General features: G+C 42.3%; 1 protein-coding gene across 2 annotated transcripts in view; it reads right to left on the bottom strand.

Moving 5' to 3' along the window:
- Window positions 1–26,868, bottom strand: part of unc5db (unc-5 netrin receptor Db) — a 206,724-nt gene extending 179,856 nt beyond the window's left edge. For both annotated transcript variants that reach the window (XM_086110673.1, XM_086110672.1), the window contains exon 1: window positions 26,605–26,868. In XM_086110673.1, coding sequence (XP_085966799.1) covers window positions 26,605–26,689 — 85 coding nt within the window. In that variant the 5' untranslated portion in view covers window positions 26,690–26,868. The remainder of the gene's footprint in view (window positions 1–26,604) is intronic.
- Between the last annotated feature and the right edge of the window lie 537 nt (window positions 26,869–27,405).

Below are 27,405 nucleotides of genomic sequence, written 5' to 3'. Positions count from 1 at the left end.
CCCTCCAGCAGTTGCACCTGTTCCTTGTTCCCAATCTAAGCTTTGGCCAGTATTTAAATCCTGCTAAATTGCCAAATCTGTTGGATTATTGACCTTGCCCGCTGTAATGCCTCAAGTGTTATTTTCTCAACCGTTTTGCTTACATCTGTTTAGATTCTGATTTTTATTTATTTATTTATTTATTATTTTATTATTATAATTTCTTTTGAAGAGATTTTTGCGGATTTTGCTTCAGTGTGTTTGGACTTGTCCATATGTGCACTTGGCACCAGGACACCCAAGGCCGCAGTTCGATGATTGACTTTGTGGTTGTATCATCGGATTTGCGGCCGCATGTTTTGGACACTCGGGTGAAGCGAGGGGCGGAGCTGTCAACTGATCACCACCAGGTGGTGAGTAGGACCCGATGGTGGGGGAGGATGCCGGTCCGTCCTGGCAGACAAAACTCAAAAAAACAGCAAAAACCCGGGCATGGCAAGAGTTCGGTGAGGCCATGGATGCCGACTTCCGGACGGCTTCGAGGAAATTCTGGTCCACCATCCGACGTCTCAGGAGGGGGAAGCAGTGCACCACGAACACTGTGTGCAGTGGGGATGGGGCGCTGCTGACTTCGACTCGGTACGTTGTGAACCGGTGGGCAGAGTACTTCGAAGACCTCCTCAACTCCACCAACACGCCTTCCTCGGAGGAAGCAGAGTCTGAGGACCCTGAGGTGGGCTCTCCTATCTCTGTGGTTGAAGTCACCGAGGTGGTTAAAAAGCTCCTCGGTGGCAAGGCCCCAGCGGTGGATGAGATCCGCCCGGAGTTCCTCAACGCTCTGGATGCTGTGGGGCTGTCCTGGTTGACACGCCTCTGCAGCATCGCGTGGTCATCGGGGAGAGTGCCTCTGGATTGGCAGACTGGGGTGGTGGTCCCTCTTTTTAAAAAGGGGGACCGGAGGGTGTGTTCCAACTACAGAGGGATCACACTCCTCAGAATCCCTGGTAAGGTCTATTCAGGGGTGCTGGAGAGGAGGGTCCGTCAGGTAGTCGAGCCTCAGATTGAGAAGGAGCAGTGGGGTTTTCGTCCCGGCCGTGGAACTGTGGACCAGCTCTACACCCTTAGCAGGGTCCTCGAGGGTATGTGGGAACTCGCCCAACCAGTATACATGTGTTTTGTGGACTTGGAGAAGGCGTTTGACCGTGTCCCTCGGGGAGTTCTGTGGGGGGTGCTTCAGGAGTATGGTGTACCGAGCCCCCTGATACGGGCTGTTCGGTCCCTATACTGCCGATGTCAGAGTTTGGTTCGCATTGCCGGCAGTAAGTCGGAATCGTTTCCAGTGAGGGTTGGACTCCACCAAGGCTGCCCTTTCTCACTGATTCTGTTCAGCACCTTTATGGACAGAATTTCTAGGCGCAGCCGAAGCATTGAGGGGGTCCGTTTTGGTGGCCTCAGTATTGCATCTCTGCTTTTTGCAGATGATGTGGTACTGTAGGCTCCTTCAAGCAGGGCTCTCCAACTCTCACTGGAGCGTTTCACAGCAGAGTGTGAAGCGGTTGGGATGAAAATCAGCACCTCCAAATCTGAAACAATGGTCCTCAGTCGGAAAAGGGTGGCGTGTCGGGGAGGAGATCTTGCCCCAAGTGGAGGAGCTTAAGTATCTAGGGGTCTTGCTCACAAGTGAGGGCAGGAGGGAGCGAGAGATCGACAGGCGGATCAGTGCAGCGTCTGCTGTGATTTGTATCGGTCTGTCATGGTAAAGGAGGAGCTGAGCTAAAGGGCGAAGCTCTGAATTTACCGGTTAATCTACGTCCCAACCCTCATCTATGGTCACAAGCTATGGGTTGTGACCGAACGAACGAGATCCCGGATACAAGCGGCCAAAATGAGTTTTCTCCGCAGGGTGTCCGGGCTCTCCCTTAGAGATAAGGTGAGAAGCTCGGTCATCCTGGAGGGGCTCAGAGTAGAGCCGCTTCTCCTCCACATCAAGAGGAGCCAGATGAGGTGGCTCGGGTATCTGATTAGGATGCCTCCCGGACGCCTCCCTGGTGTGGTGTTCCGGGCATGTCCCACTGGCAGGAGACCCCGGGGACGACCCAGGACACGCTGGAGAGATTATGTCACCCAGCTGGCCTGGGAACGCCTTGGTATCCGCCGGGTACAGCTCGAAGAAGTGGCTGGGTAGAGGAAAGTCTGGGCTTCCCTATGAAAGCTGCTGCCCCCACGACCCGACCCCGGATAAGTTTCAGAAAAAGGACGGATCGATGGATATTTTTGTTAGATAAATTTGCCCGAGTCTACGTTTGTAGGGTCCGATTCTGTCCGCCTTCTGGATGCCCAACACGTTAAAAAAAAAAAAAAAATATATATATATATATATATATATAAGGCTATATTTGCCTTGTCTCGCTAATGTTTTAAATATAACCAAGAAGAATATTTGGACAAAATTGTAATCCCTTCATTTGCACATTTACTACATACCAGTGTTTCCTTTCATACAATATGATTCGCAGGATTTTCTGCATACCTTTAGTGTCGAAAACACAAGCAGAAAGGAATGTATTCATCTCACCACTGATGGTTGCTGATGAAGAGGGTCCTGATGTGCAGGTAAAGGATATGCATTGCTCTACCTGGCATATAAGACACCTATAAATGATATGCGCTCCAGCAAAAAAAGAGATGAGTTCCGCAGTATGTGATTACATGCAAAGGTCGAACAGAAGAGTAAAAATTAATCGTAAGGTTGCTCAAAAAGTAAAGGACACAAGATTTAACTTGGTCAAAATGATTCACACCATGATGAATTAATTTCCCCAAGTCTTTTTTCTGAGCAACCTTGCAAGGTTATTGGATTTGCGTAAAATTCATATGAATCCATACTGCCTAAATGTTGGTTGAAAGCATGTTGTTTCATTAAAACATTACTGTAATTTCCAGACAATAAGCCACTACTTTTTTCACATGCTTTGAACCCTGCAGCTTTTCATTAGATGTGGTTTACTCATGAATTTTTCGAGATCAGCTTCAAATTGCCAATTTTTAGTCGTAGTCTTGTCACATCTGAACAATGGAATTACCGTATTTTCATGACTATAAGGCGCGATTAAAAGTCTTAAATTCTCTCCAAAATGGACGGGACGCCTTATAATGCGGAGCGTCTAGTGTATGCGCCGAGTTCCAAAGCCTGACTGAGAGCACCTCTGGTGTTCGACACGCTGTTTATACAGAGAAAAGGCGGGCGTGAGTGACGACAGGCATCCGGAAGTCCGCCAATGAGTGAAGGGTGGGCGTGGAAGAGGACGCTAAAGGCACGCCCCTAGCAGGTACCAGTCGGCAATGAGTGAAGGGTGGGCGTGTAAGAAGACGCTAGCACTCCCCTAGCAGGTACCAGTCGCCAATGAGTGAAGGGTGGGCGTGTAAGAGGACGCTAAAGGCACACCCCTAGCAGGTACCAGTCGCGTGAGTACATTGTAAAATGGCGAAATAAAGTCCAACCCAACTCAGTTTTGCTTCCGTTGCCTTTTTAAAAACGTGTTGAACGTTTTAAAACGTATGTTTAAGCTGGCGTATGTTTTTCCATGCCTGGCTGCGCCCAATAATACAGTGCGTTTTGTGTATGTGTCAAATACAGAAATAGCACCCCTTACTGAGACTGCGCCCAACAATACGGTGCGCCGAATGGTCGTGAAAATACGGTACCAAACACACAGTTAATCAGTGAAAGTATCCGAGTCTGTCCTCATACTGAATATTCATAAGCCGTTTGCAGTTGGAATGTGCACATGTAAGGACGGGACAGGATGCCTGAGAGAAATGTGGAACTTTGTGCGCGTCAATTGAGAGCGAAAAGAAGAACCTTGAGTTGAGTTTAATGAGTTGAGGAACGAGTGCCATAAATACAGTCATCTCTGCAGTGCACCGGCCCTCTCTCCGTTTGTTTTGCGATCAACTTCCACCATCACTTCCACCAGATGACAGGCACTATAAGCATGGTGTCTTTCAGTTCAGTGACAATATTCTATCGTTTATAGAGTAGAGTAAGCCACCATTGAAGGAAGTAACGTGGCGTAGCTAAAGCAAGGTTAAGAAGCATGCAGAGCAATTGAAAAACAGGGAAATGACATTTGAAGAGTGTCTTTAGAGTTAAAAGCTACAACAGGAGTTGTCATCAGTCGATGAAAATAACAATGACACTGAGAGCATGCCTGTACCCCATGGTGCTCTTCTCCTGAGCCTCCATAATCATCGGATGACGTGTTGAGACAGAGTGCTCTCACGGGGAGCAAAGCGGAAAGAGTCGGACTATCTTTTCGCACTTTCCAACCGAGGCTAAAAAAAAGATCGGGACTCTGACTTTTTGGAGTTGATTCTGATCCTGATTCTCAATGGACATACGTGCGCTGTATGCTGGCAATGAACTCGGCTACCCCCACTTTTTAGCAGTTGGGCAGATGGTGAACATCTCTCTCAAAAAAAGAGGTTTTAAGCAGTGGATATTTGAACACAAACAATGGAGGAAAATGTAGACATATAAGATAAGATATAATACACGGCATGGTTACCGAGGGAAGGCGTTAAAAGGGATAGAGAAACATTTTAAAACTCAGGGATGAAACTGGGACTTTTTTCAAGCAAGATAAACAACAAGGGACAAGTCGAGCATGATTTAAAAAATGACAAGTTGTTGAGTTGTGAGCGTGTGTGTGCTTGTGTGTGTGTGTGTGGGGGGGGGGGGTTAATTACATGCAGCCCTGTATTTGAGGATTCTCTCAATGAGAATGTCTACAGCAATTGCACTTTAAAAATATTTACGATGAGCATTTAATATATACCGCTGGCTTCCACTTGAAACCTCCAACATCAACATTTGGAAAATGCAACATTTTTTCACAGAGATATTATTGGTACACGCTTTTGTGTGCTATTTTATGTTAATAATTCTAACATGCTGTATGCCCTGAAAAGTGTTTTTAGACGCACAATTATTCCAATATCAAATGTTTTTGTCCTCTTGGTGAGAACCCCCCCCCCACACACACACACAAAATACACACAGAATATAATTCAACATTCATAAGGCCCAAGCCTAATACATGTACTGCATATCCAATTGGTAGGAGTTCATTTCTTTTACCACTTGCATTAAAAAAGGTAACTATTGCATGGTTATATGTCTTAATAATAGATCTCGAAATATACTGACCATATAATGTAAATGAAGTGTCATTTTTTAAATTGAAGTGCAATCGAGCAGTAAAAAAAACTGAATTAAAAGTCATTGCTTTTATTCTTCAGGCTACTATCAGTGTCTCAACTGGGGTCTGGGCCACATGAACAGCAGCTCTTGCCATCTTTAAACTAAATGCTATTCAAATGGCAGTCAACAGCAGTAGATATCAGCAAATTTGTTTGAAAATGTTAAACAGCCAACATTAGAATATTCATTTACCATTGCTGCTCCAAGGGGGTGTTTAAAATAATTTCATATTAGAGCTGCTACATCTCTGTCTCTCTGGTAAAAAAAAAATCACAGGGATAATAAAGCAGCCAATACACAGGAGTAATATTAGACTAATGAAAAGCTCATTCCTGGCCTGGCTGCAGTCCCATTTTCTGTGCGGCCTTGTCTCTACTATTTCACAGCATGGTGCTGCAAAATGAATACGGCTTGCAAAACAATAAAGCAGACCCCCTGAGAGCGTGAAGTTTAACTTTGAAAAAAGCCATGGAAGCGATGACCAAAACTGAAATGCACAAAAGTACAATGTCGATCATCCGTCTATTTTCCTCCAGTTATCCGAGGTTGGGTCGTGGGGCAGCAGCTTAAGCAGGGAAGCCCAGACCTCCTTCTCCCCAGCCACTTCGTTGAGCTCTCGGGGCATTCCCAGCCAGCCGGGAGACATGCACTCTCTAGCTTGCCATGGGTTATCCCCGGGGCCTCATTGCAGTGGGACGTACCCAGAACACCTCACCAGGGCAGTATCCAAGAGGCATCCAATCAGATGCCTGAGCCACCTCACCTGACTCCTCAATGCAGAAGAGCAATGGCTCTACTCTGAGTGCCTGATGACCGAGCTTCTCTCTGTATAGTCATCAGATTCTATATTTGCAAACAAACAACAACATTCATCCGTTTGAACATTAAATGTCATGTCTTTGTACTGTAATCTAAATATAAATTAATATACTGTATGTTGAAAAGGATTTTAAAATGGAAGCATTCTGTTTTACACAACGTTCCAACTTTATTGGGCTTGGGATTTGTACACAGTAAATGTTCGAGAGCAGCAGTCCCCAACCTTTTTTGCCCCACGGACCTGTTTAATGTCAGACAATATTTTCAGGGACCGGCTTTTAAGGTGTGGCGGACAAATAAAACAAAATGATAATATATGACCTGTATGAAAACCCACGCGGGCACGGGGAGAACATGCAAACTCCACACAGGCAAGCCGGACCCTGAGCTTTGCACTGTGAGGCGGATGTGCTAATCAGTCTTTCACCGTGCTGCCTGTTAATAATAATAATAATTATTATAATAATACATGCTTTTCCAATCTGTCAGCAGTGTGTAACCTCAGATATAAACTAGTTCCTCAAGAATCATGAAATGTCAGAGCAACACATCAGACTGGTCAACACGGTGTGCCGTTTTATTCATGTGTAGTCAATTAAGATATGCCCTACTGGCTCAGTCCTCAGGGTGCCAGAGAAGCACATGATAATAGATGGGCATTCATCATGTCTGCCAGTGAAGACACAGTCAAATCAACAGTCAGAGATGAGATGACACTTTGAACATCTGGGACTTCTCACTGCTAAATGCAGTACAGTAATCCCTCGTTTATCACGGTTAATGGGGACCAAAACCACCCGCGATAAACGAAAATCCGCGAAGTAGCGTACAATTAACATAAACAGGTAAAAAAAATATATATATTTTTTTAAGTCCGCAAACAGCCCGCGAGAAGCTGCAAAACAACAGCGAGTCACATAGAGCAACATATACAGTACTGTACTCCAAGTATATGTAAAAAAATACAATAAAATATACAGTATATATTTTTTTTTATGTTTGAAAAAATCCGCGATGCACTGAACCCGCGATAAATGAACCGCAAAGTAGCGAGGGATCACTGTAGATGCTTTGCTTATTATGATGCACAGACTTTAACTTCTCCTTTTGATAGTTTAAACTCCATAGGGCTTTTAATATTAAATGTCAATTGAAGTCTCTCTGTGTCTTAAAGTGCCTTGGGCGGCAACATATGGTGTAAAGTGCTATACGTGTACTCAATTTACAATTTTTACAACAATCCTGAACCATATGCATGATGTAATACATACCTGTGGTTAAAATAGCTTGTTGGAAAAAAAATGCACATGAGCGATATGGACCTGGCAAATCCAATAGTCAGTTCGTGAGCCCCATTCTTTAGCTACTCCCCATTTTTTGTCTTTGCCTTTTTTTTTTTTGGCCTTTGTCACATCCCGGCTCGATTACTACAATGCTCTTTACTTTGGAGTCAGCCAGTCCTCCATTAAGCGCCTTCAGGTGGTCCAGAATGCCGCTGCTCGCCTCTTGACTGGTACTCGTAAGAGGGAGCACATAACTCCTACTCTGGCATCCCTTCACTGGCTCCCCATTCATTTTAGAGTCATTTTCAAGATCCTCTTATTTGTTTTCAAATCTCTGAATAATCTCGCGCCACCTTACCTCTCTGAGCTCATCCGCCCCTACGCACCTGCCCGGCGCCTCAGGTCTGTGGACCAGACCTTATTAGAAGTACCAAGAACTAAACTGAGGCTCAGAGGGGATCGAGCCTTTTCTGTTGCTGGTCCCTCTCTCTGGAATCACCTCCCACTGAACATTCGGCAAGCCTCCTCGCTGCCCATCTTCAAAACCCTCCTCAAAACTCACTTGTATTCTTTGGCATTCGACTCAGCATGACTTAGATTTGTTCTTGGTTTTACTGTTTGGTGCTTTCTACCGCCTTTATTACCGATAGTCTTACTGTTTATTGTGCATGTTAAATTGCTCCATGTACAGCACTTTGTATGCAGCGATGGCTGTTTGAAAGTGCTCTATAAATACTGTTGACTTGACTTGACTTTATTGTTGCCCACTTCCTCTTTCTGAAGGAACTCGCGTGTTTCTTGACTGATGCTCTGGGCTCTCTTTTTGTGGCCAGTGCAAGTCTAGCACAGAGTGCAGTCTAACTGTGCATATGGTTGGAGTTTTTGGTGCATTGTCATAGACGAGCGCAGTTTGAAATGGGTGTTTGTGTTGTGCTGCGGTACAGGAAGAAAAATGACAATAATCTCATTGATTTCCACAATGAGTCAAGGGATTGATCCATGCTGACCTTGCGTTTTGGCACAATGAACAAAGACAACATGAATACAATTATTTATCTTGGTTCCTCTTATTACTGTTTCACTTTGTTCTTTTTGTTGTTCATCAAAGAACTTGCAAGAGCTGCTTGGTATTTTGTAATATTATTCTTCATATTATTTATACAGTACTTTATTTGTAAAGTGTCATGCCTTTAGTTTTACTCCATCCTGCTTGGCTCATTCATCTTATTTGCAAAATGTTATCAAGTGAAATTATAATAATTGTTAAATGTATTGTTTTTTAAATTTTATTCAGAAATAAATTGACATTACCACGAACAGCAGAACAAAAGTTCAAAAAAATCGGTACCATAGAGTACCGGTGTCAGTTCTCAATTACCGAGTATCGAAACCGAAACGGTTCAATTGTGAAAAGTGCCCATCCCAAGTTAGTACCCACATCGCAGATAACATATTTTTCCAATATAGTGCAGCCCGAATACATACTGTACATACTGATTGCACACCAGAAAATAGGGACTGGTAGCTGAAAACCCATCCTCTATAGGCATAGAGTAAACTCTTTGAATCAGTCATGACATTTATGCATCCAAAAATGCTTGTACTTGCAAATTAATTCAGTCAAAATGAGCCAAGACCTCTCAAAGGACAGCTTTAAGGCTGCTTTTCTGACATGGCACAAATGGGTTGGAGGAGGGAGGGTGTGTGTGTGTGTGGCCTACCGCAAAAACAGAAAGCTCAGCGCTCATTTCATCCCAATGATCCAGTAACAGTCCAGTGGAAATAAATGTAATCACTGCATTTTGTCATCCTCCGCGATATCATTTCGCCATATTACATTGCACTCAAAACATCCTCTAAGGCCAGCGTCAGAATCTCATTTGATCGTATTTACATTCGCTCCGGCTTCAAACCGCAGAGACACTAAAAAGCAATTACGACTTCAAGTCGTCGTCTGCCAAAGTGAGCCACACAAGACGTCCTTGCAAAACTGCAGTGGCTTCCTACTCGGGATGCGGGTGACATTTAAGCCCTAGTCTCGTCCTATGAGCATGGTTTGGTACGTTTAGAAGCAAATACCTGATGATGACAAACATGGCCTTTAAAAGAGGCAATTGACCAGTGACAATCCCAAAAGATAACATTTAACCAATTTGACTACCAGGCTTCCTTAAATCCACACATCGTTGTTAAATGCCAACTAGTAAATTATAGCATAATGCACAATTACGCACACACGCACAAAAAAAGCAAAATAGTCATGCAAAGTGGAATTTTCAATCTATTCAAAGAACAATTGGCACCCATTGACAGGAAATATTATAGTCTATCAAATCTTGACGGGGAAATAGTCTTTATACGCAAAGGCATTATTCAGATCCTTTCAACTCTAATGACGCCAACCTATAGTACATATATATATATAATTCATCATTAATTTATAAGAATTTGCTCATGAATGCGTAACATGGCCATTCATTTTGGGTTGCGCGATTACAAAGTTCAATAAAAATCCCTCCGGTACAGACGCACGGTTTAATGTGATTCAGAAAAGAATAATAGACAGATGAAGACCTGTATGGAATTGGAAGCATTTTGACAGTTTTTCGTCCGACAGATAAGTGCATGTTTTTACTGACCTGATTGTTGACATTGCATTTCTCTTTCTCCAGTAGGTGATTCATTTCATGTTGTGATATTTAATTTAAAACTGCTTCCACACCTGCCACGACAGCATGTGAATTATGCATTTAATTGATGTCATTAAATTGTATTTATGTGGCTCCTTTGTTGAGAGTTTGGCAGAATTGAACGACACAAAAACAACCAATGCATTTACATTTATTTAAGCAACTAAAGCAATGTGTAGCCATCATTATCAATAAGTGAATTCAATTTTTTTTAAAAAGGGTTAAAATTGATTTTGGGAAACACATTTTATCACATTTCCAACCAAGCATAAAAAGCCAGAGAGTACTTTCCACATAAATCTCCTGAAGGGACAGATGCAGCAGTGGATTAGCGAGATTGGCACACTTGCTTTAAGCGGTGATTTAAATTTCCCGTAGTTGGTGCTGCATTCAAAAGGCATCTAAAGCAATTACATGTTTGGGTTTTTTTTCCAGTTGGATCATTTTCAGTCTGCAGGAAGACAAACCTTGAAACCTCAAAACACCAATGATCACCAGATGGCAATAAACAAGAATCACATTTAAATGTGGACAATCATGCTCAAGAAAGTTCACAGAGGGATTGTTTTCTCCACACAAAATCTTACTGATGGGGTTGTTATAATCTGAATAAAGAGTCCAATGTTTTAATTTCTCGGCAGCATAAACAGCCCCTTCCCCCACCCCCCTAATAAAGGCTGCTTACAGTCAGTGAAGCAGCGTTTTACTGTATGTAGCACTTGATGTGTTTTAAGCAGACACAATTCATGGGGATTATAAGGAATGACATGGATTTTCTACTTTAATTTCATGTAATCCGTTTGAGTTCTTATCCTGTATTTTGGCGCAAGATTTATTACTTATGCCTTTCAGTGTTTTTCCTGCCGGCCCCTTACTGCTCCAGACAGAACGGAAATACAGTATAGATTAATTTGCGATGCCAATGAAGTGCAACACATATGTCGCGAAATGTTTTTTCGTCTTTAATTACCATTCTATTTCCCGTAAAGCCCAGGGGGCTACTCATTACTGAGGCACTTGCAGTGCTGATGAATGACTTCAATTTATTCTCCGCAATGTGCGCATACAGCATCAGTCCATTGAGCAAAAGAACCTCGCCGTGGATGCCACTGTTTCACTGTAGGTTTGCATTTCTTACATCCCAGCACATTTTCGAGTGCATAACCACCAGAGGTGCAAATATTGTTTGTTCTTTTCACTGGCATTAGTTGACAGCTCTGATCAATGATTTGGCTATGCTCATGCCCAATTGAAAATGCATCATAATGGAAGACATAATGCAGCGATGCTATTCATCATGCAGAAACATTTTTTTTTTATTTGTGTAAAAGTAATTTTCCAAGCCCAGGTTGAAGCTTCTCTCCGTAATGCTGGTAGAGAGTACTCCTGACCTGTATGTGAGTGATGTTAAAAGCATTTTAGTGTAGGGAGGTGATTTTTGTTACTTTGCAGGGGCTCTTTGGCTTGCAGCCCCAATATGGATTTCACATGCCCAGAGAAGAGTCTTGCGAGAAAAGCTTTCACTCGATATGCGTCCCTCTGGTGAGAACACAATATTAAACTGCAACTCTTACACACCAAAAAACATTCTTGTCGCTTACGCCTTCAAATGCGACCCTAATTCTATTTTTTGTCAAGTTTGAACCACCGCCAGGCAAGATGCCACGAGAGATGTCACCATATCACGCAGGACCTCGGCTTACCTCAGACTTCAGTTCAGTGAACATCAAAGGACTAACTGCGCCCATTTGGGTTTGTAGCATTTTGAGACACCTTTTCCAAATGAAGGAACAGTTTCAGAAAGAGCTGTTGCAAGAAAAATGTGCGGGGAAGAAAATACTGTACCCTGACTGTTGCAGGAAAGATGCAGTATCACAATGAACAGCAGAAGCCAGCAGCACCATATTAAGCATTGTTAACTGCTATTGTGACTGCTAAGAATGTGGAAATGGTACTTTAGAGGTCTCTGCAATTCACCCTTTCATGCACCCTGTAACCTGATAACATGATAAGCTGTCCACTGTAATAACCGCTGTCCCTGAAAGGGTTGGATACTGGTTTTAGGATGATGACAATTTGACCATGAAACGGTTAAACGACTTAAAAATCCAGAAACATAAATCACCAACGCCCTGGAATATTCCATTGTTTAGGACTGTGTATTTAGCACAACGCTTATTTTTGTCCAAGCAATAACCAAAGAGTATTAATTGTCTTTTTTTTTTTTTTTTTAACCATCGTAATCGGTGGGAACATTGACTCAATCAGACACTGTGGCCAACGTGAAATGTTACTAAACAGGTAGCAGCTCGAGGCCAATGATGCAGTACACGCCAGATTGTTTCATAACTGCTATGAATTCTAACTATACTGTAGGCCATTTAAAAAAGTCAAATGCAAAAGGAACAAAAGAACCATTTTCCTTGGATGGTGTGTGGGCACAAGCCGTAGCAAATCAGTAAAGAGGCAGTTTTGCCCACAAGGTTGGGATGAGTAAACATCAGTTTCCATAGAAGGAAAAGTAATCCACTGTAGTGCTGACCCCGGAGAACTCGGAGATTGTATCAAAGGCCAAAAGGACTTTCAACAGAGAAATTTTAGAGCATAAAAAGAAAGCAGTAGGAGGACGCCTCGGGCACACGGGGAACTGATGATTTACAGACACTTCCCACTAAGACAAAGCAATGCGGAATATAATTCAAAAGATATATTAAATGTTGTGCGAGGTTACAAAGAAAGGAGTCAGGAATTACGAGGACATTATGTGTCCGCGAAGCAGTGACATGTTGTGAACGGCCAGAAGGTATTTAGAAAGGAAGCGCATGATGACATTTTCCATCATTTTCCACCTAAAAACGCGACAGCTGATAGCTACAGAGGTTACCTTATTTTCCCCATTCACAACTCTATCTTGAGATATGTGAAGCTCCTCACAGACGGCGTAAGCTAGAGCCCGATGTCGCTGCTGTGGTGACAGGCTTCAAATAGCTTCTCATATTACCCTCAGTTTCACAGTGGCCGCGACTTCTGAAAGGCTGGTTCTGATTATTTGTCAGGCCAGGTTGATGCTTTCACTGAGTCATGTTATACGGGAGGCACAGCCATTTGAGTGTGAGAACAGACTGTCAAATTCAAAATCGACCATAAAAAAAAATAAAATGAAGAGAGGCAGTCAAAAAAGGGCATCGATTCAAGGATGGGAGGTTCTTAAAAGATTAAAATCAAAGTGTGATATGCAGCATTTTAACACATTCATACGCTCTAGTCAAATGTGAGAGACAGTAAAACAACTCTGGTGGAAATGAGTGGTGGCCTCTGTCACAGCCCACCGGTGCCAAATTTAGGGTTACAGGTCTCATAAATAGTGTTGCTGGTCTCCTTTCTTTGCGGTTTATCACGTCTCCACTTCGGAATTACCCTCTTGACAGGCTTTACATTTAAAAGAAATGTTTTAATTCGTGAATCAACAACATGGGTGATTCGTCAATGTTAAAGATTGATTTGAGATTTGGCTTTGGGGTAAAGCAGACATGTGACCACCGCCCAGTTTGATCATTCTAAAAAGAGACTACACACTCACCAGCGTTATCGTAATATAATTCTAAGCAGGTACAAGTTTGACAAGCACTGCACAGGAAATTTGCCTTTACGAAGTTGAAATGCTTTCCTCAAATCACGAACTAAAAATGATAATTAAAAAACGACTGTTACCTACTCACTAAACACATAATCCCCACCCACTCCCACAAAAAACTAAGTCCCCGTTATTAGTCAGCTGCTGAATTAAATGGAAGTCATTGAAAAAGTATTAGATGTTTGAAATACCTCATAGTAAAAGGCTGTCCTACATGACCGATACCTGCGCTGCGATGGACTCTAAAACTGAGCCTTGTTGTCTCTGTCAACTTTGTGATCCCGCACCCATGGATCACACAAAATGTGCGCGGAACGTGTCAAGCACTCATCGACGGGGTTTCAAAATATCTAAAATATAAAGTGCTGATGCAGAGATTTCTTATACACTGACTTCAGCCCATCAAAAATAATAAAGACTTGATGAACATGACATACAGTGTGTCCTGCTCAGGGAAACAACAGAGAAGAGTTTGATCTCAAGGTTCTCACATCTGGGCATCTGAGAACAGAACATCAAGTGTTATAATGAGATATGTCCTGTAAAGAACGAGGAGCTTGCTTGAAGCCATAACTAAGAATCAACCCTTGCACGTAACCTGATACACGATAAACTGTCCACTGTCGTAACTGCCGTCCCTAAAAGGATTAAACAAGTTTACCATGAGTTATTCCGTCACAAAAGCTGTTATCACTTGTCACTCATGGGCATTAAGGTTCTTCGCGATGAAATATGACACACTGCATTTGGTTTTCACCGTTGTTTGGAGGCAGATGCACCAGTGAGCTTTCTCATGAGACAAGAGCAGGTCTTTGGGCAGGCGACTCTTAAAACAACATCCTACCACCGTTTTCTTAACGTCTTTCTTAAGGAAAGCTTTGGAGGCTTCCCTGGCTTCCTTTATTCCTCTTTGATTTAAAATTACAAGCAAAAGTCAAGTGTAGCATTTTGACTCCTCTTCGCCATTGCTAGCAGTAGTTTGCAATTGTTTTGCTTTGCTTGGCAGAAGGGCAGCATCCATCCTACATCATCATACCAGAATGCATTGTTTATGCAAAAACATGGTAGCATACATGCAAATAAAGTGTCTATAAAATGTAAGAATCTGTAAATTTAAAGCAAACCTGTCGGGGAAGGAAAACCCCACAATGCTCATCGAGAAAAATGCACAAAAGTAAGAATAAATTAAGTGCCACTGAAAACCAGGATTTTTTTTTTTCTGATTCCATCAGAGTTATTATCTGGGTTTAAATCTCAACTGCCTGTCCTCCCCGTGCTCGTTTTCTCTAGGTAATCCGGTTTCCTTCCATATGTCAAAAACATGCACATTGACTGAATACTTTAAATTGTTCGTAAGTGAATGAGTATGACATGTTTATCTACAGTACCAGTGCTACCCGATTGACTGGCAACCAGTCCTGGGTGTGAAACTCCTCTACAACGAAACCTACATGGGCGAAAATACCCCTAGTGTGAAAAAATTGTCATGCATTAACACCATTCCCACTTTCCTGCCCCTCATACAACAAAAAAAAAAACCCTGTTGCGCTATATGAATTCTTTTTCTCTGCTCTTGCCTCACGATGAGATTCACTACAACGAAGTCTAATCCAACACTGACCTCTACTGCTTCATTCGGAAACGGCAACAGCAAGCACCACACTGGTTTACACATGCGCAGTAGTCCAGGAAGTATTTGTTATTGTTAGTTTCAGACGCAGCAAGAACGTTGCATTGCTAAAATGGCTAAAAAAAAACGGACCTTTTGATGTCAAGCAGCTAAGACAAGAGCTCTGACACTGGAAGAGAGGGTAAAAGTGATCAAAATGAAAGATGGAGGAAGCAAAATAAAAGACATTGTCCGAGAAATTTATGTAAGTGAAAGTGAATGCTGATCGTAAATTTCGCAATTTCGTTCCCTTTTTTTCTTTCTACACTTACTATATGAAGTGTGTCAAATATGTGTATGCTCATACTTATGCACTATTGGAATAAAAATAAAGAGTACACGTGTATGTTTACATCTGAGATCAAATTTGCTACAGTGAAAACCCCCTTGTTGCAAACATAATTTCGTTGTAGAGGAGTTTCACTGCACTGTCATGAAGACAAGAGGACAGCAGCAAAAATAATGTTGGCTATGTGAAGCACTGCATTAGTCTAGTGATTGACACTGACCGTTAATCTAAAGTAGCCTGAACACAACATCAGGAGAGATTTTTTAAAACTAAGTTCAGATATCATTTTTATTTTTGCTTTTGTCTCACCGAGTGCCCGAGATACTTTCATTTTTCAAAACATCGACCTGCTTTGAAATTGTGAGTCTGTCGGGTGGGAAAAGTGCAAGTGCAGCAAGGCCAAACATAAAGACAAGGTGACACAGAGCTGCCCGGCTTTCTCATGATTAGTGGAGCTCACTACAGATAGTCCTGTGCACACAAACACTAAAAGATTTTTTTATTATTGAGCTGAGAAAGGTAAAAGTGAAGACGACAATGCCAACTTCCTTAAAAAAACAAAAAAACATTTTTATTCAGTATCACTTTAATAAACCACAATTTTGAGAAACACAAACTAAAATATTTAATGATAAACGAATGACTCGAGATCAACACTTTTTTTGGGTGGGCTACTGAACTGAATAGCTTTGCTTTCTCACATGTAAATAGTAAACATTGGAAATGATATCGTCAGTCAGTCAGTGTTGTGGTTCCCTCGCTTTGACAGTCTTGCACTCACTGTGGAATGCTCTCCTGCTCAATGACCATGTCACGTTGAATGGTTCTCTGTATCGACTGCATGTGCCTTGCGATTGACTGGAAAAAAAGCCCAGGGCGGATTCATTTCAGATACAGCGACAATAGAAAAAAGTTGACGGAAAAAGCAGATGAACGACATTGCTCTGTTGAGCCGAACAACAAACTTGTTGCAAATGATCCGTCTCTAAGTGCAATCGAATTACCGTATTTTCCGGATTATAAATCGGAGTTTTTTTTCATCGTTCGGCCGGGGATGCGATTAATACTCTGGAGCGATTTCTGTGTGAAATGACTAACACGTTACAGTATATCATTGCACATGTTATTTTCACATTAAATCGCAAGAGGGTGCTATTGGCCTGTGTTGATTCTTTCCACATTGGCAGTAACTAATGAAAACAACATTCAAAAGTGAGCATGCAGAAGCATCACCTGCAAGGGCAAGTGCTTCTATATTGGTGAAATAAGCTCTTTTTACACTCTGCTGCACCTCTGTGGGACAACCGTTGATCACAAATAGCTCAGGCCAATGACGAACATCCCGCCGCTAGCCAGGCCATGAATGTCTCCACATAGGGCAGAATAGAGCAAGCGGAAACTGGAGCTGGACAGTCCATTCATCACAACTTGTCCTGAAGCACTGTTCTGTCCCAGCGGGTGTGCTCGAGAGCGCCTTGGATGAAGGGAAGACATGTTTGAACAGCTACCCCAAGGCCATGAGACTGGGTAGAGGAACAGCAGGGAACCATTTGGCTTGGCATACTGTACATCAGGGATGAAAAAAAAAGTTTTACCAGTGATCTATGTAACAGACAAGAAGCCGGCTCTTAGCGATGCTAAGGCACGTAACAGTCACTAAACACGCGTTTGCTGCTATAGCCTCAATTGCCAAAATAAAGCTGACCAGGGAAAGAGAATTGAGCTAATATGTTGTGGTGTTGTTTTATTTTAAAACATATTATACTAAAAGGAGATTCAGTGTGGGAGAAATAAAGGATATCTTAAAGAAAAATTCCAGTCATTCAAAAGACCATTTACTTGAAATGGTCTGACACCAGGCGGCCCGGCAGTCCAGTGGTTAGCACGTCGACTTCACAGTGCAGAGGTACCGGGTTCGATTCCAGCTCCGGCCTCCCTGTGTGGAGTTTGCATGTTCTCCCCGGGCCTGCGTGGGTTTTCTCCGGGTGCTCCGGTTTCCTCCCACATTCCAAAAACATGCATGGCAGGCTGATTGAACGCTCTAAATTGCCCCTAGGTGTGAATGTGAGCGTGGATGGTTGTTTGTCTCTGTGTGCCCTGCGATTGGCTGGCAACCGATTCAGGGTGTCCCCCGCCTACTGCCCGAAGACAGCTGGGATAGGCTCCAGCACCCCCCGCGACCCTAGTGAGGATCAAGCGGTTCGGAAAATGAATGGATGGATGGTCTGACACCAATTGCACCCTTGACCGATACATCAAGAAGAAATGTTCTTTGATAAAAGAAATTATTAAATTGTCGCTGGCTTGATAAGAGATGGACTCCTCTACTTCTATTAAAAGCAAGTGCGGACCGAGATTCTATCAAAAAACTGATCAAAGAGAACTGCATAAGTGTGTGGTTATTTTGTACGTTCAGTACCTGATGGCACCCTTTCTCACATGCCTTATGGCAGTGAGACAGCGGGGGGTTACGGGGTTCCCGATGATAAACTGGCCTAATAAAATACAGCAGCTGGTGCATTTGTCTGTAACCACGGATATGAAGCGGTACAAGCTTGTGCAATCATGCAGTGCCCCCATTTGATCCAGAGAAAAGGCTAAATTACTGTGGGAAAACACATATTAGCATTGCTTTTCACCAAAGACTGTTTTGCTTGTGTAGTTGCTTAAGAGTAACAGCCCCCCCTGAGAATTCAGTATTATTAATTAGCAGAAAAGCATAATCTCAAGCACAGGATCTAATTTTCACAGAAATGTTCCTTTTAAGGGAAAGAATATTCAAGTACTGGTCAATCTATTAATGAAAATAGAAAAAAAACCATACCTCTGTTTGCATTTACAATTAAACTGCTCTTCTGAATTATACTGCATCAATGCCAAACTATTTTGTTGATTGTCTCAAAACATTTAGCGTGAGTAGGACAGCAGTCCGCAACAAGCTATCGCGTGCTGGGGGACTGGATTGTGAATGGAGGAATCGTTTTGCCCATTACCTCTGCCAAGCACCAAAGTGCTGCTTGCTATTTGTGCTTCTCACGGTTTGCTGGTTAATTTGCTTACTTACAAAACCAGGTGATGCAGAAGAACCCCTTAAATTTGAGCGAGAGTCATAATTGTGGATACGAAATTTGCATTTGGGAAAACTGGTGAACAGACCAATCAGATAGAGCTGCATTTTCAGGACTTGTAGAACACTCCGGCCTTGTAAATACCTTTTTCATTCAAAGAGGTTAGACATATTGTGCAGGTGTGTGCCCTTAAATTATAGTGTAGTGATGCATGCAAAAAAGGCAATCCATGAAGATGGAAGGCATTACTTCCACCTAAAGACACAGGCGTTTGGCCTTTAGTTCAGGTCAGGACTTTTTGAAGGCAAAATAAATACATAAAAGAACATTCTTCATTTGCCAAGTCAAACAACCCAACAGAATATGGTTCTTGTTGAATGGAAACAAAAGTAAAAGCAACAAAAGGCACAAATACATAGCACATTTATGTTGAGAACAGACTTCTATGATCTACTGATTATTGTTTGAGTGTCAGTGTCTTAATTTCATTTAGGAAATATGTTTAAGTGTAATATGAGTGCAGAAAATCAGTGGCCATAGATTTGTTCAGTGTGGTGGGTTTGTTGCAACATGTGACATGTCTGATAGTCAATCTTGAGCAGTTTTCAGTTGATCAGTGAGCAAACCAGTTATGTTCAACCTTGATGAAATGAAACTCCAAACAGATGTGGGAAAATGCATTCTGGTTAGATGAAATCAAAAGTGGACTTTATGACTACAATTGCAAAAAGAATGTCAGATGCAAACACACCATTCATCCCAAAAAGTTAGCATCATCATGCTTTTGGTCTGTTTTTCTTCAGATGGAACTGGGGCCTTAGTCAAGGTAAAGGGAATTATGAACACTTCTGAATAGCAGTCAGTGTTTGCACACGACCTTTAGACTTTTTCCAGAAAGAAAGAAAAAGGAAAAAAAAAAAACCTAGACTCAAACAAATGAATTTCATTTTGGGTTACTCGGTGGCACTTGAAATGGTGGCAAGTGTTTTCTGACTCCCATTTAAGTTTGAATGTGATGGGTTCATTAACATCCCAGTCCACACTCGAGCAATTATATTATTTCCACCTATCCATCCATTTTCTAAGCCAGCTATCCTCACAAGGGTCATGGGCGTCCAGGAGCCTATCCCAGCTGTCTTCGGGCAATATGCGGGGACCACCCTGAACTGGTTGCCATCCAATTGCGGGTCACACATTAGACCACAAGTGTCAAAGTCAAGGCGCCGGGGCCAGATCCGGCCCGCCATATCATATGTGTCAACTTCCATGACCCTTGCTTCAATATGTACCCAAATCTCAAATTGTCATATGTAATAAATAATTGTGACATTTTGCAATAACTTTGTGACCCGGTTTACACTCACTTGAACAATAATCGAACAAATACTTGACTGATTTCAAAACTAGTTAGCCTTTGGGGGTTTTTTTGTGTACAAATAATAATACGATGTGCTGATTAAAGATTTTTTCGGTTTCACTGTCATAACGACCCTCCGAGGGAAGACATAATTCTAAAGTGGCCCGCGACAAAAATGAGTTTGACACACCTGCGTTAGATGAACTACCATTCACACTCACAATCAATTTAGAGTGTTCCATTAACCAGCAATGCATGTTTTTGGAATATGCGAGGAAATCGGAGTACCCAGAGAAAACCCACGCAGGCATGGCAAGAACATGCAAACCCCACACAGGAAGGCCAGAATCGGAATCGAATCCTGCACCTCTGCACTGTGAAGCCGACGTGCTAACGAGTCGACCTTGTGTTATTTCAGTTGTTTATTTTTTGGTGCATGACTGGTTAGCACAGAGGTCCATGGTTTGAATACAGGCTCCTTCCAGATCAATTTCACATCTATTCTTTAAGTATGCAATTAATATTGAAATTTTTTTTGTTTTTAAACGGAGCTGAGTTACTTATAATCCGGTTAGTCTACTAACAGCGACTGCAACTGCTGACTGGTCGACTAGCAAAATAGTCGTTTGTGGCAGATGTTTTTTTTTTTTTGATCCACGGTTGGTGGCCACATGGCCAGAAGACCTGAATGATGCCCAGGTCTTAGTGTTGAGGGCTTTATTTTTATGACCATCATTACTACTGAATATCATTTCTGAATGGATGACCATTTCGTTTAATTTAAATGTAAATCTGAGCACTGAACTGCAAGCATTGTCACAAGTGGTAGCCTGATGATTATTATTCATTCTGCCCACAGTGTGGACATCATAGCAAGCTCTATGATGGGGAATAATTGATCACCTCAGCCTTTGTCTGTCTCTATTAAAGCTCAACTCACCAAAAACACCTTTTTTGTCCGCTGCCATTTCAAGATGAAGAAAAAGAAGCAACAGCTACAATGTGTTGTATGCCAAACAGATCATCACAGAGTATTCACACAACCACATGGTGTCGATTGCTGAATTAAAACCTGACACAGTCCTGATTTTTTTTTCGCCAAATCCTGTTATGAAAATTTCACGAGGCAAATGTTTTCATCTCAAAATGCGGTTCCTGCTAGTCTAACATATTTGCAATGCATTACTGCCAGTTCCGAGTGATTTGAATAATCCTTAATCAAATATGAACTCTCCCTATCGCACCCTACCTAATTGTTTTTCTTACTGTGTACACAGTACAAAGCTTTGACTAAATCAAACATGCACAAACCAACATTCAACTCCCAAATAAATCGACCTGCAAACAATCAAATCTTTTGACCTGCATCTGCTGCCTTTATCTCACCAAAATTGTACAAAGCCATTAAAAAGCCTGTCCATGTTTAGTCGTGTTACAGATGAAGAGCCCCATTTCTGACTGATTCCATGCAAACAACACCATTGATCTTGAAGAGCTCACATCTCACCCAAGTGCAGGAGAGCCTTGCAAGTCCCATTACTGGCAAGCTGCTGTGTTCTGTTCTTTGCTAGGAAAATGTGCTTGTGACGCGCTTGTTGTTACGAAGAGAAGATACGGTGTGAATGTATTAACGCAATAAATTGTACTATTGTTCTTTTTTGTAAGCCACTGATATTGTGAGGATGATATAGCAATTTGTTTTAAGTGCATCCTTTTGAAGTGCATTTAAATGCACTTCTGACTAAATTGAGAGTAGACAAGCTCATCATTTTGGTACAGTATTTTTATTTTTTTCTGCTTTTGTTTGCTAGTTACCCGTGAGATTTGTGTAATGAAAACTCGGTACTTTGGTTGCAACACAGGTTCTTACCCAACTGTTCAAATAAATAAATCTCATATAATGCACAAATCCTGACGTCTTTGTATAAAGGTAGAGTAGGCACCAGCTCTAAAGAGCTGCAGACTGGTTTTGCTGTTCTCACAGTCAATTTGAGCACTTGAAATGGACACCCGGCAGCGGCCGGACGCCAATCTCTATCCAGCTCCCGATAGGCGTAACGAATGTTTGTAGAACCAATGGTGCATAAGGGGTACATTTTCTCCGGTGCTACGCCGGTGCGGCGCCAGTAGAAGCGTTCACAAGTGCAAAGTTACACCGGTGTAGCCCCTGAAAACAGCTTAAACCGGAGCAAATTTAACCCTGCTCAGGGAGGTGGTTTAAAAATTTGCTCCGGAGCAAATGCTCGTTTGCGGCGGGGGGAGTAGCCTCGCTACGCATGAGAAGACTTGATTACGTACGGCTAGAATGCGTTGCTTTCGTGCTCTGTTGTACTTCCGTCATCTGTTTGTCTAATAACGACACAAGACATGATGGCTGGCAATAACAGTAGAACAGTTTCTGAGGTTCATCGCAGTCATCGTTGATTTACGTTTTCGGGAGCGGTCATTGAATGCTTCTCGAGCAGAAGGCACGGAGACCGAGAAGGAGAAGGACATGCCTGTATAGCAGTTGCTTAAGTTGTGCATGTTTTAAAAAGAACAAACACAACAGCTCTTTGTTTTCTATTGTTTTGATCCGCTGCAGAAACTGCCGTGTGAACCCAAGTGGGGCTGCTCCGTCGCTGCGCCGGTGCTAACACGCTCAGCGGCTTTGTACGTGTGAACGCTCCACAAAATTTGCTCCGGTGTAAGATATATCGCAACAAAATACATCGGTCCAGCACCGAAGCAAATGTGTGCCGTGTGAACACCCCTATAAACAAGCAAGGAAATACAACACAAAAAGATCACCTAAGAGGTTTGTGAGCCGATGCGCATGTTGACGCCGGCTAACATTCATGCTACGTGGTAATTCTCGGGAACTATTATATACTGATGCAGCTCATTTGAAATGAGAAAAAACGACTGTGTGTCTATGAACCGATGGGACACACACACACATGAATCAAATTATTTGAACGGGTTTCAAAATCCGTTCCACCTTTCATGTTTTTGTGTGCATGTGAATGTGTGGCAACTCAGACAGCAGCGGGCTGGCTGATTGACAGACACGGCAATGAAGCAGCACGAGTGAATGTTGATGACGTTTGGAAAAAAAGACGCATGTACAGTAATTGACCATTCATCGAGCCTAGAAAAAAAATGTGTCCATTTTGAGCAAGACAGTAAGTCGATCAAGTTAATATTGTGACAGGTCGACACACCCCTGATGGACATTATCAAACATGTTTGATATAATATATAAAGCCTGTGGTCAAAAACAGAAAATTGTATTTCCCCAGCCTGAATTGTTCTGCCACAAATTTGGCCGTATTTAATTTAACACGACCAGGTAAGAACAAATCAAACAGAGTGTGATATTTACACGTTGTGCTCGACATAAGACTTTTTTTTTTCAAGCTGTCCTTATGTCTCTCTTAGGTTTGACTGGCGGTGAAGTGATTGGGTAATAAATAAAAGGGGGAATAGGAACACATTATATATATATATATATTTTTTTAAATCACTCGCACAGAGTTCTGGGGGGGGGGGGGGGGGGGGGGTCAGCGGCAACCATGAATGTCAAACACTCGAAGCCTAATTATTCACAGGAAGTGAAAAAATAGGTTGAGTTTTGTCCATTCATAATAAATGTTTCAAAAAAAAAAAAGAATGACATTCAGACTGTGTTGACATTGTGAAAGCTCTTTCGGATTACGTGCAATTTAATGCTACAGGGGTGAAAATACTGCTTTATTTTCTCTGTCGTATACTGCGGTTCTGTCTGAATACCAATAGCTCCAAGTTGCCTTTTTATATGCATTTCCCTCTCCCTTTTATGGACGATGATTTCAGTATCTGTTCTATTAGAGCCATCATGTTTGGGGCTGCTATTGATTTTCATACTGGGCGCAAGTGAGACATTCTCAGCAGCACGACTGTGTTGGGCTCGTATTTCCTTCACCATTCACCGGTGACATAAAATGCTTTAATGACTATAGTGATACGGAGTCGTGATAGCGTGATGATAAATGATCAACTCTGCTGCAGCTAGATGACTGCCCGCCGAAAGCTGCGTCCTGCCGTTTCAACAAATTAAAACATCAAACTGGGACACAAAGGCCATCAAGGCAGTCCAAGTTTTGGATTAGTGTTGGGGTAACCAACCTGCAGTCTTCACTACGTATTTCAGGCTCATAATGTAGATTCCCGGATGACTCATAAGTAACTGATTGAACCTTTTTAATCCCCAAAGGTATAAAAGTAATATTCTTTTGACCCCAGGTCTGTTTTGTGCTCGTATGATTCATGCATCATTAGCATTTCAGAGAAAACGTTCCATGTATGGGTTAACAAAAGTAATTCAGCATTTGGAATAGATTAGAAAAAGGAATGAGTCTAAAAGGCTTTAGTCCACAAAGTTTAACGAAAATGGGTTATGTACACAGTGAGGCCATGGTTTTTGCTGAAGACCGAAAACATTTGGCTTTGACATAAAAAGGTGGCAGAAAGTCACGCTTCACAAATCCAAGATGTTGAAATGAAAGCCAAGTATTCTGTTTTTGAGGGGCTGGGGAGGCAGCTATTAAGGTTTCATCGCCTGTCAACTGCAGCAATAAACCTTATTTTAAGTAGGGCTGCTGAGTTTCACTTTAACGACGCTTTCTTTTAATTGGAAGGAGGCTATTCATCTTTTGTCACATTATTTGGCAAGAAGCTCTCCATATCTTTTTCCCCTCCTCAATTTCTAGCTTGTGGTCTTATATTTTAATACATTAAAACATCAATCGGTTGCACATGGATTTCAAAATCTAAACTTCCTTTTTTGGGAGGCGGGGCGGGTCAGTCTCTCTCTTGCTGCTGCTCTATTGCGTTTAAGTCTGAATATGTACTTGACCTATCTCAAACTTCCTGATCCTTGTTGTATTTTGCGTCATTTTGACACGCAATTAAGCACCAATAGTTTGGATACATCTTTCTTGAAAATGGCAGACAAAATGTTTTATGTAGACTTCTGAGTTCATTTTGCTCCAAAGATTAGTGATCCCTCCCAGAATCAGCCATGCAAGCCCAAGCCGTGACATTACCCCCACTGACTTTCACAGATCAACTGCGTGAGGGATCGTGAGCATATCCCCTTTTTTGCCTCAAATCTTAAACCTTTCCATCATAAGCGTCGAGGCTAATCTTTGTCTCAGGGTATAAAACCTTGTCGCAGATTATTTGAGACTCGCCTCCGTTTTCTTCTGGTAAATTCCAGTCTGACCTCTGAATTTATCTCACCAGTGCATGATTCGCATCTCCTCATTCTCTGGTTAATCTTCTCGAGCCCACCAATGTTTGAGGGTCATTTACACCTCTCAAAATCATTACGTTATCAGTGGTTCGAGTTATCTTGGTCTGCCTGTTCGACATCTGTTACTTCGTGCAACAGTGGTTTATTTCTTTTTCAGGGCATTCCAAATGGTTGTATTGGCTAAGATTTGACATGTTCAATACAACCATTTTGTACAATGGTTCTGATGGATTTTCCCATCTTGTCTCTCCTTCACCATTGCTTTGTTTTCCCCGATAGGCAACTCAGTTGTTTTAATTTTTGTTACACCTCTAACAAGTGTTGATCTGGTCTCCACTGGTGAAACCCAAATATGTCACGGAGTGTAGAAAATCGGCGCTCTTTATTGTTTGATTTTATATACAAGAAAAATGGGTGGCTTCTCACAAAGAGTGATTTCTTCCAAATTGCATGTCTGGTCCAAGTGTAAATAATCATCAAAATCGAGAAATCTAAAATGTTGACCTCTTCTTACATTCATCTTTTTTTCTCAACTGTTTTCACTCAAAAAAGAAATTTTGAAATGAAATGAATCCAATATTTCTGGAGTTGGGGTTCGAGCTTCTGTCGAATCCCGCTTTGTAAGAAACAGGGAGGAAAACCTTGGCAAATTTGCTCATGCAAACAACCAGCTTTACATTGCCCCACCAAATACCATGCAGGGAAGCCATGGTTTCCCGATGGGTATCGTTGAAAAATATAAATGAAATGAAATAATCTTCTCACTCTCACATGAATTCTAGTACATCGGTCCTACTTGGAAATGAACCAGCATGCCTGTTGCACAGCCTGCAGCGCAGACAAGGGTGATAGATGGATTTATGATGAAAAAACTCCGGCAGGTAGGAAAGTAAATAAATACCAAAATATATAAATAACCAAGAAATTAAAAAAGGGAGCCTGAATATGACTGTGATTCATTGCTAAAATGTAGAGGGAAAATAGTGTGGGAACTTCACTGCACGGTGTTCGTGACGGCGTGGCCAATCAAGAATACTGTAGCCTCTGCTGCGCTCCCCGGACACAAAACTCAAAGTGGTACAAGAGCCGGAGAAAAGAGGATGAGCGACAAAATCCACGAGGAATTTTTTGCTGGAGGCTTCTTTGTTATATTTGCAGAATCCCACGTTTTCGCACTTTTTGCACGTATGTAATGGTGCGTAACACAGGAATTGCCATGAGGATTTTTTTTTCTTCCCAGTCACTTCAAGTGTCCGTGCGAAGTAGCCATTTTCTTACCTTTGGAGATGACAGATGACGTGCAATAAACCAAAAGCAGAAGCCCCGTCGTAGAAAGGAGGCGTCCGTTCTTCAGCGAACCCATACCGACGCGTAGTGGTCCACAGTTAGGCGAGACCGGCTGTTGGCAGGACCTCCGCTAACCCCTCTTGCCGCCTCCTCCGTGCTGGGCCAGTCCAGACACCGCAAGTTCCGTCCGTAATGCCGGCAAGGATAGCGTTCGGAGCTCTGATTGAAGAAAGGTGAACAGACGCAGGAGAGAGAAAAAGCATCTTCTCTTCTCTTTGGCAGCGTGTTTATGCACAGCGGCTCGGCGTGCGCTCAGAGTTCCTCCCCCGAAACGGGCTTCGCCACCCAGCAGCCCGCCTCACGCGAACCAATGGCAACCGAGTCAGAAAGAGAGGAGGAGACAGTACGACAAGTGGACCTAATCAATAACCCATCGCGGCGGGGTGCGGGTGCCTGTTCACAATCGTACACCATTTGGGAAATGTGACGCAGCAATGGCTAATTACTTAACTCATAATATAAAACAGCTGTGGTGTCTTAAATTCAACGTCAGCACTGCCTCCATAGATTTGGAATATTCTTGTTTACGCAAATTATATATATTTGTTTTTACAAAGAAAAGCAACCTGAAAAAATCTCATCATTTTAGTTTCTAAATAAAACTAAAGTTGTTCGTGTTCCACAGACACGCACACACACGCGCACGGCAAATAAGCTTTTTTTTTAATGTTTAATTAATTTTATCATAGTAGGGTTTTTGTATTGTGGAATGCAAATGCTGAGCTGTTTATC

Source organism: Hippocampus guttulatus, chromosome 5 (genome assembly GCF_054856545.1).
Source record: "Hippocampus guttulatus isolate MCC_2025c chromosome 5, RoL_Hgut_1.0, whole genome shotgun sequence".
Taxonomy (NCBI): Eukaryota; Metazoa; Chordata; class Actinopteri; order Syngnathiformes; family Syngnathidae; genus Hippocampus; species Hippocampus guttulatus.
The sequence above is the reverse complement of the archived record's forward strand: the minus strand, read 5'-3'. Positions and strand labels throughout refer to the sequence as shown.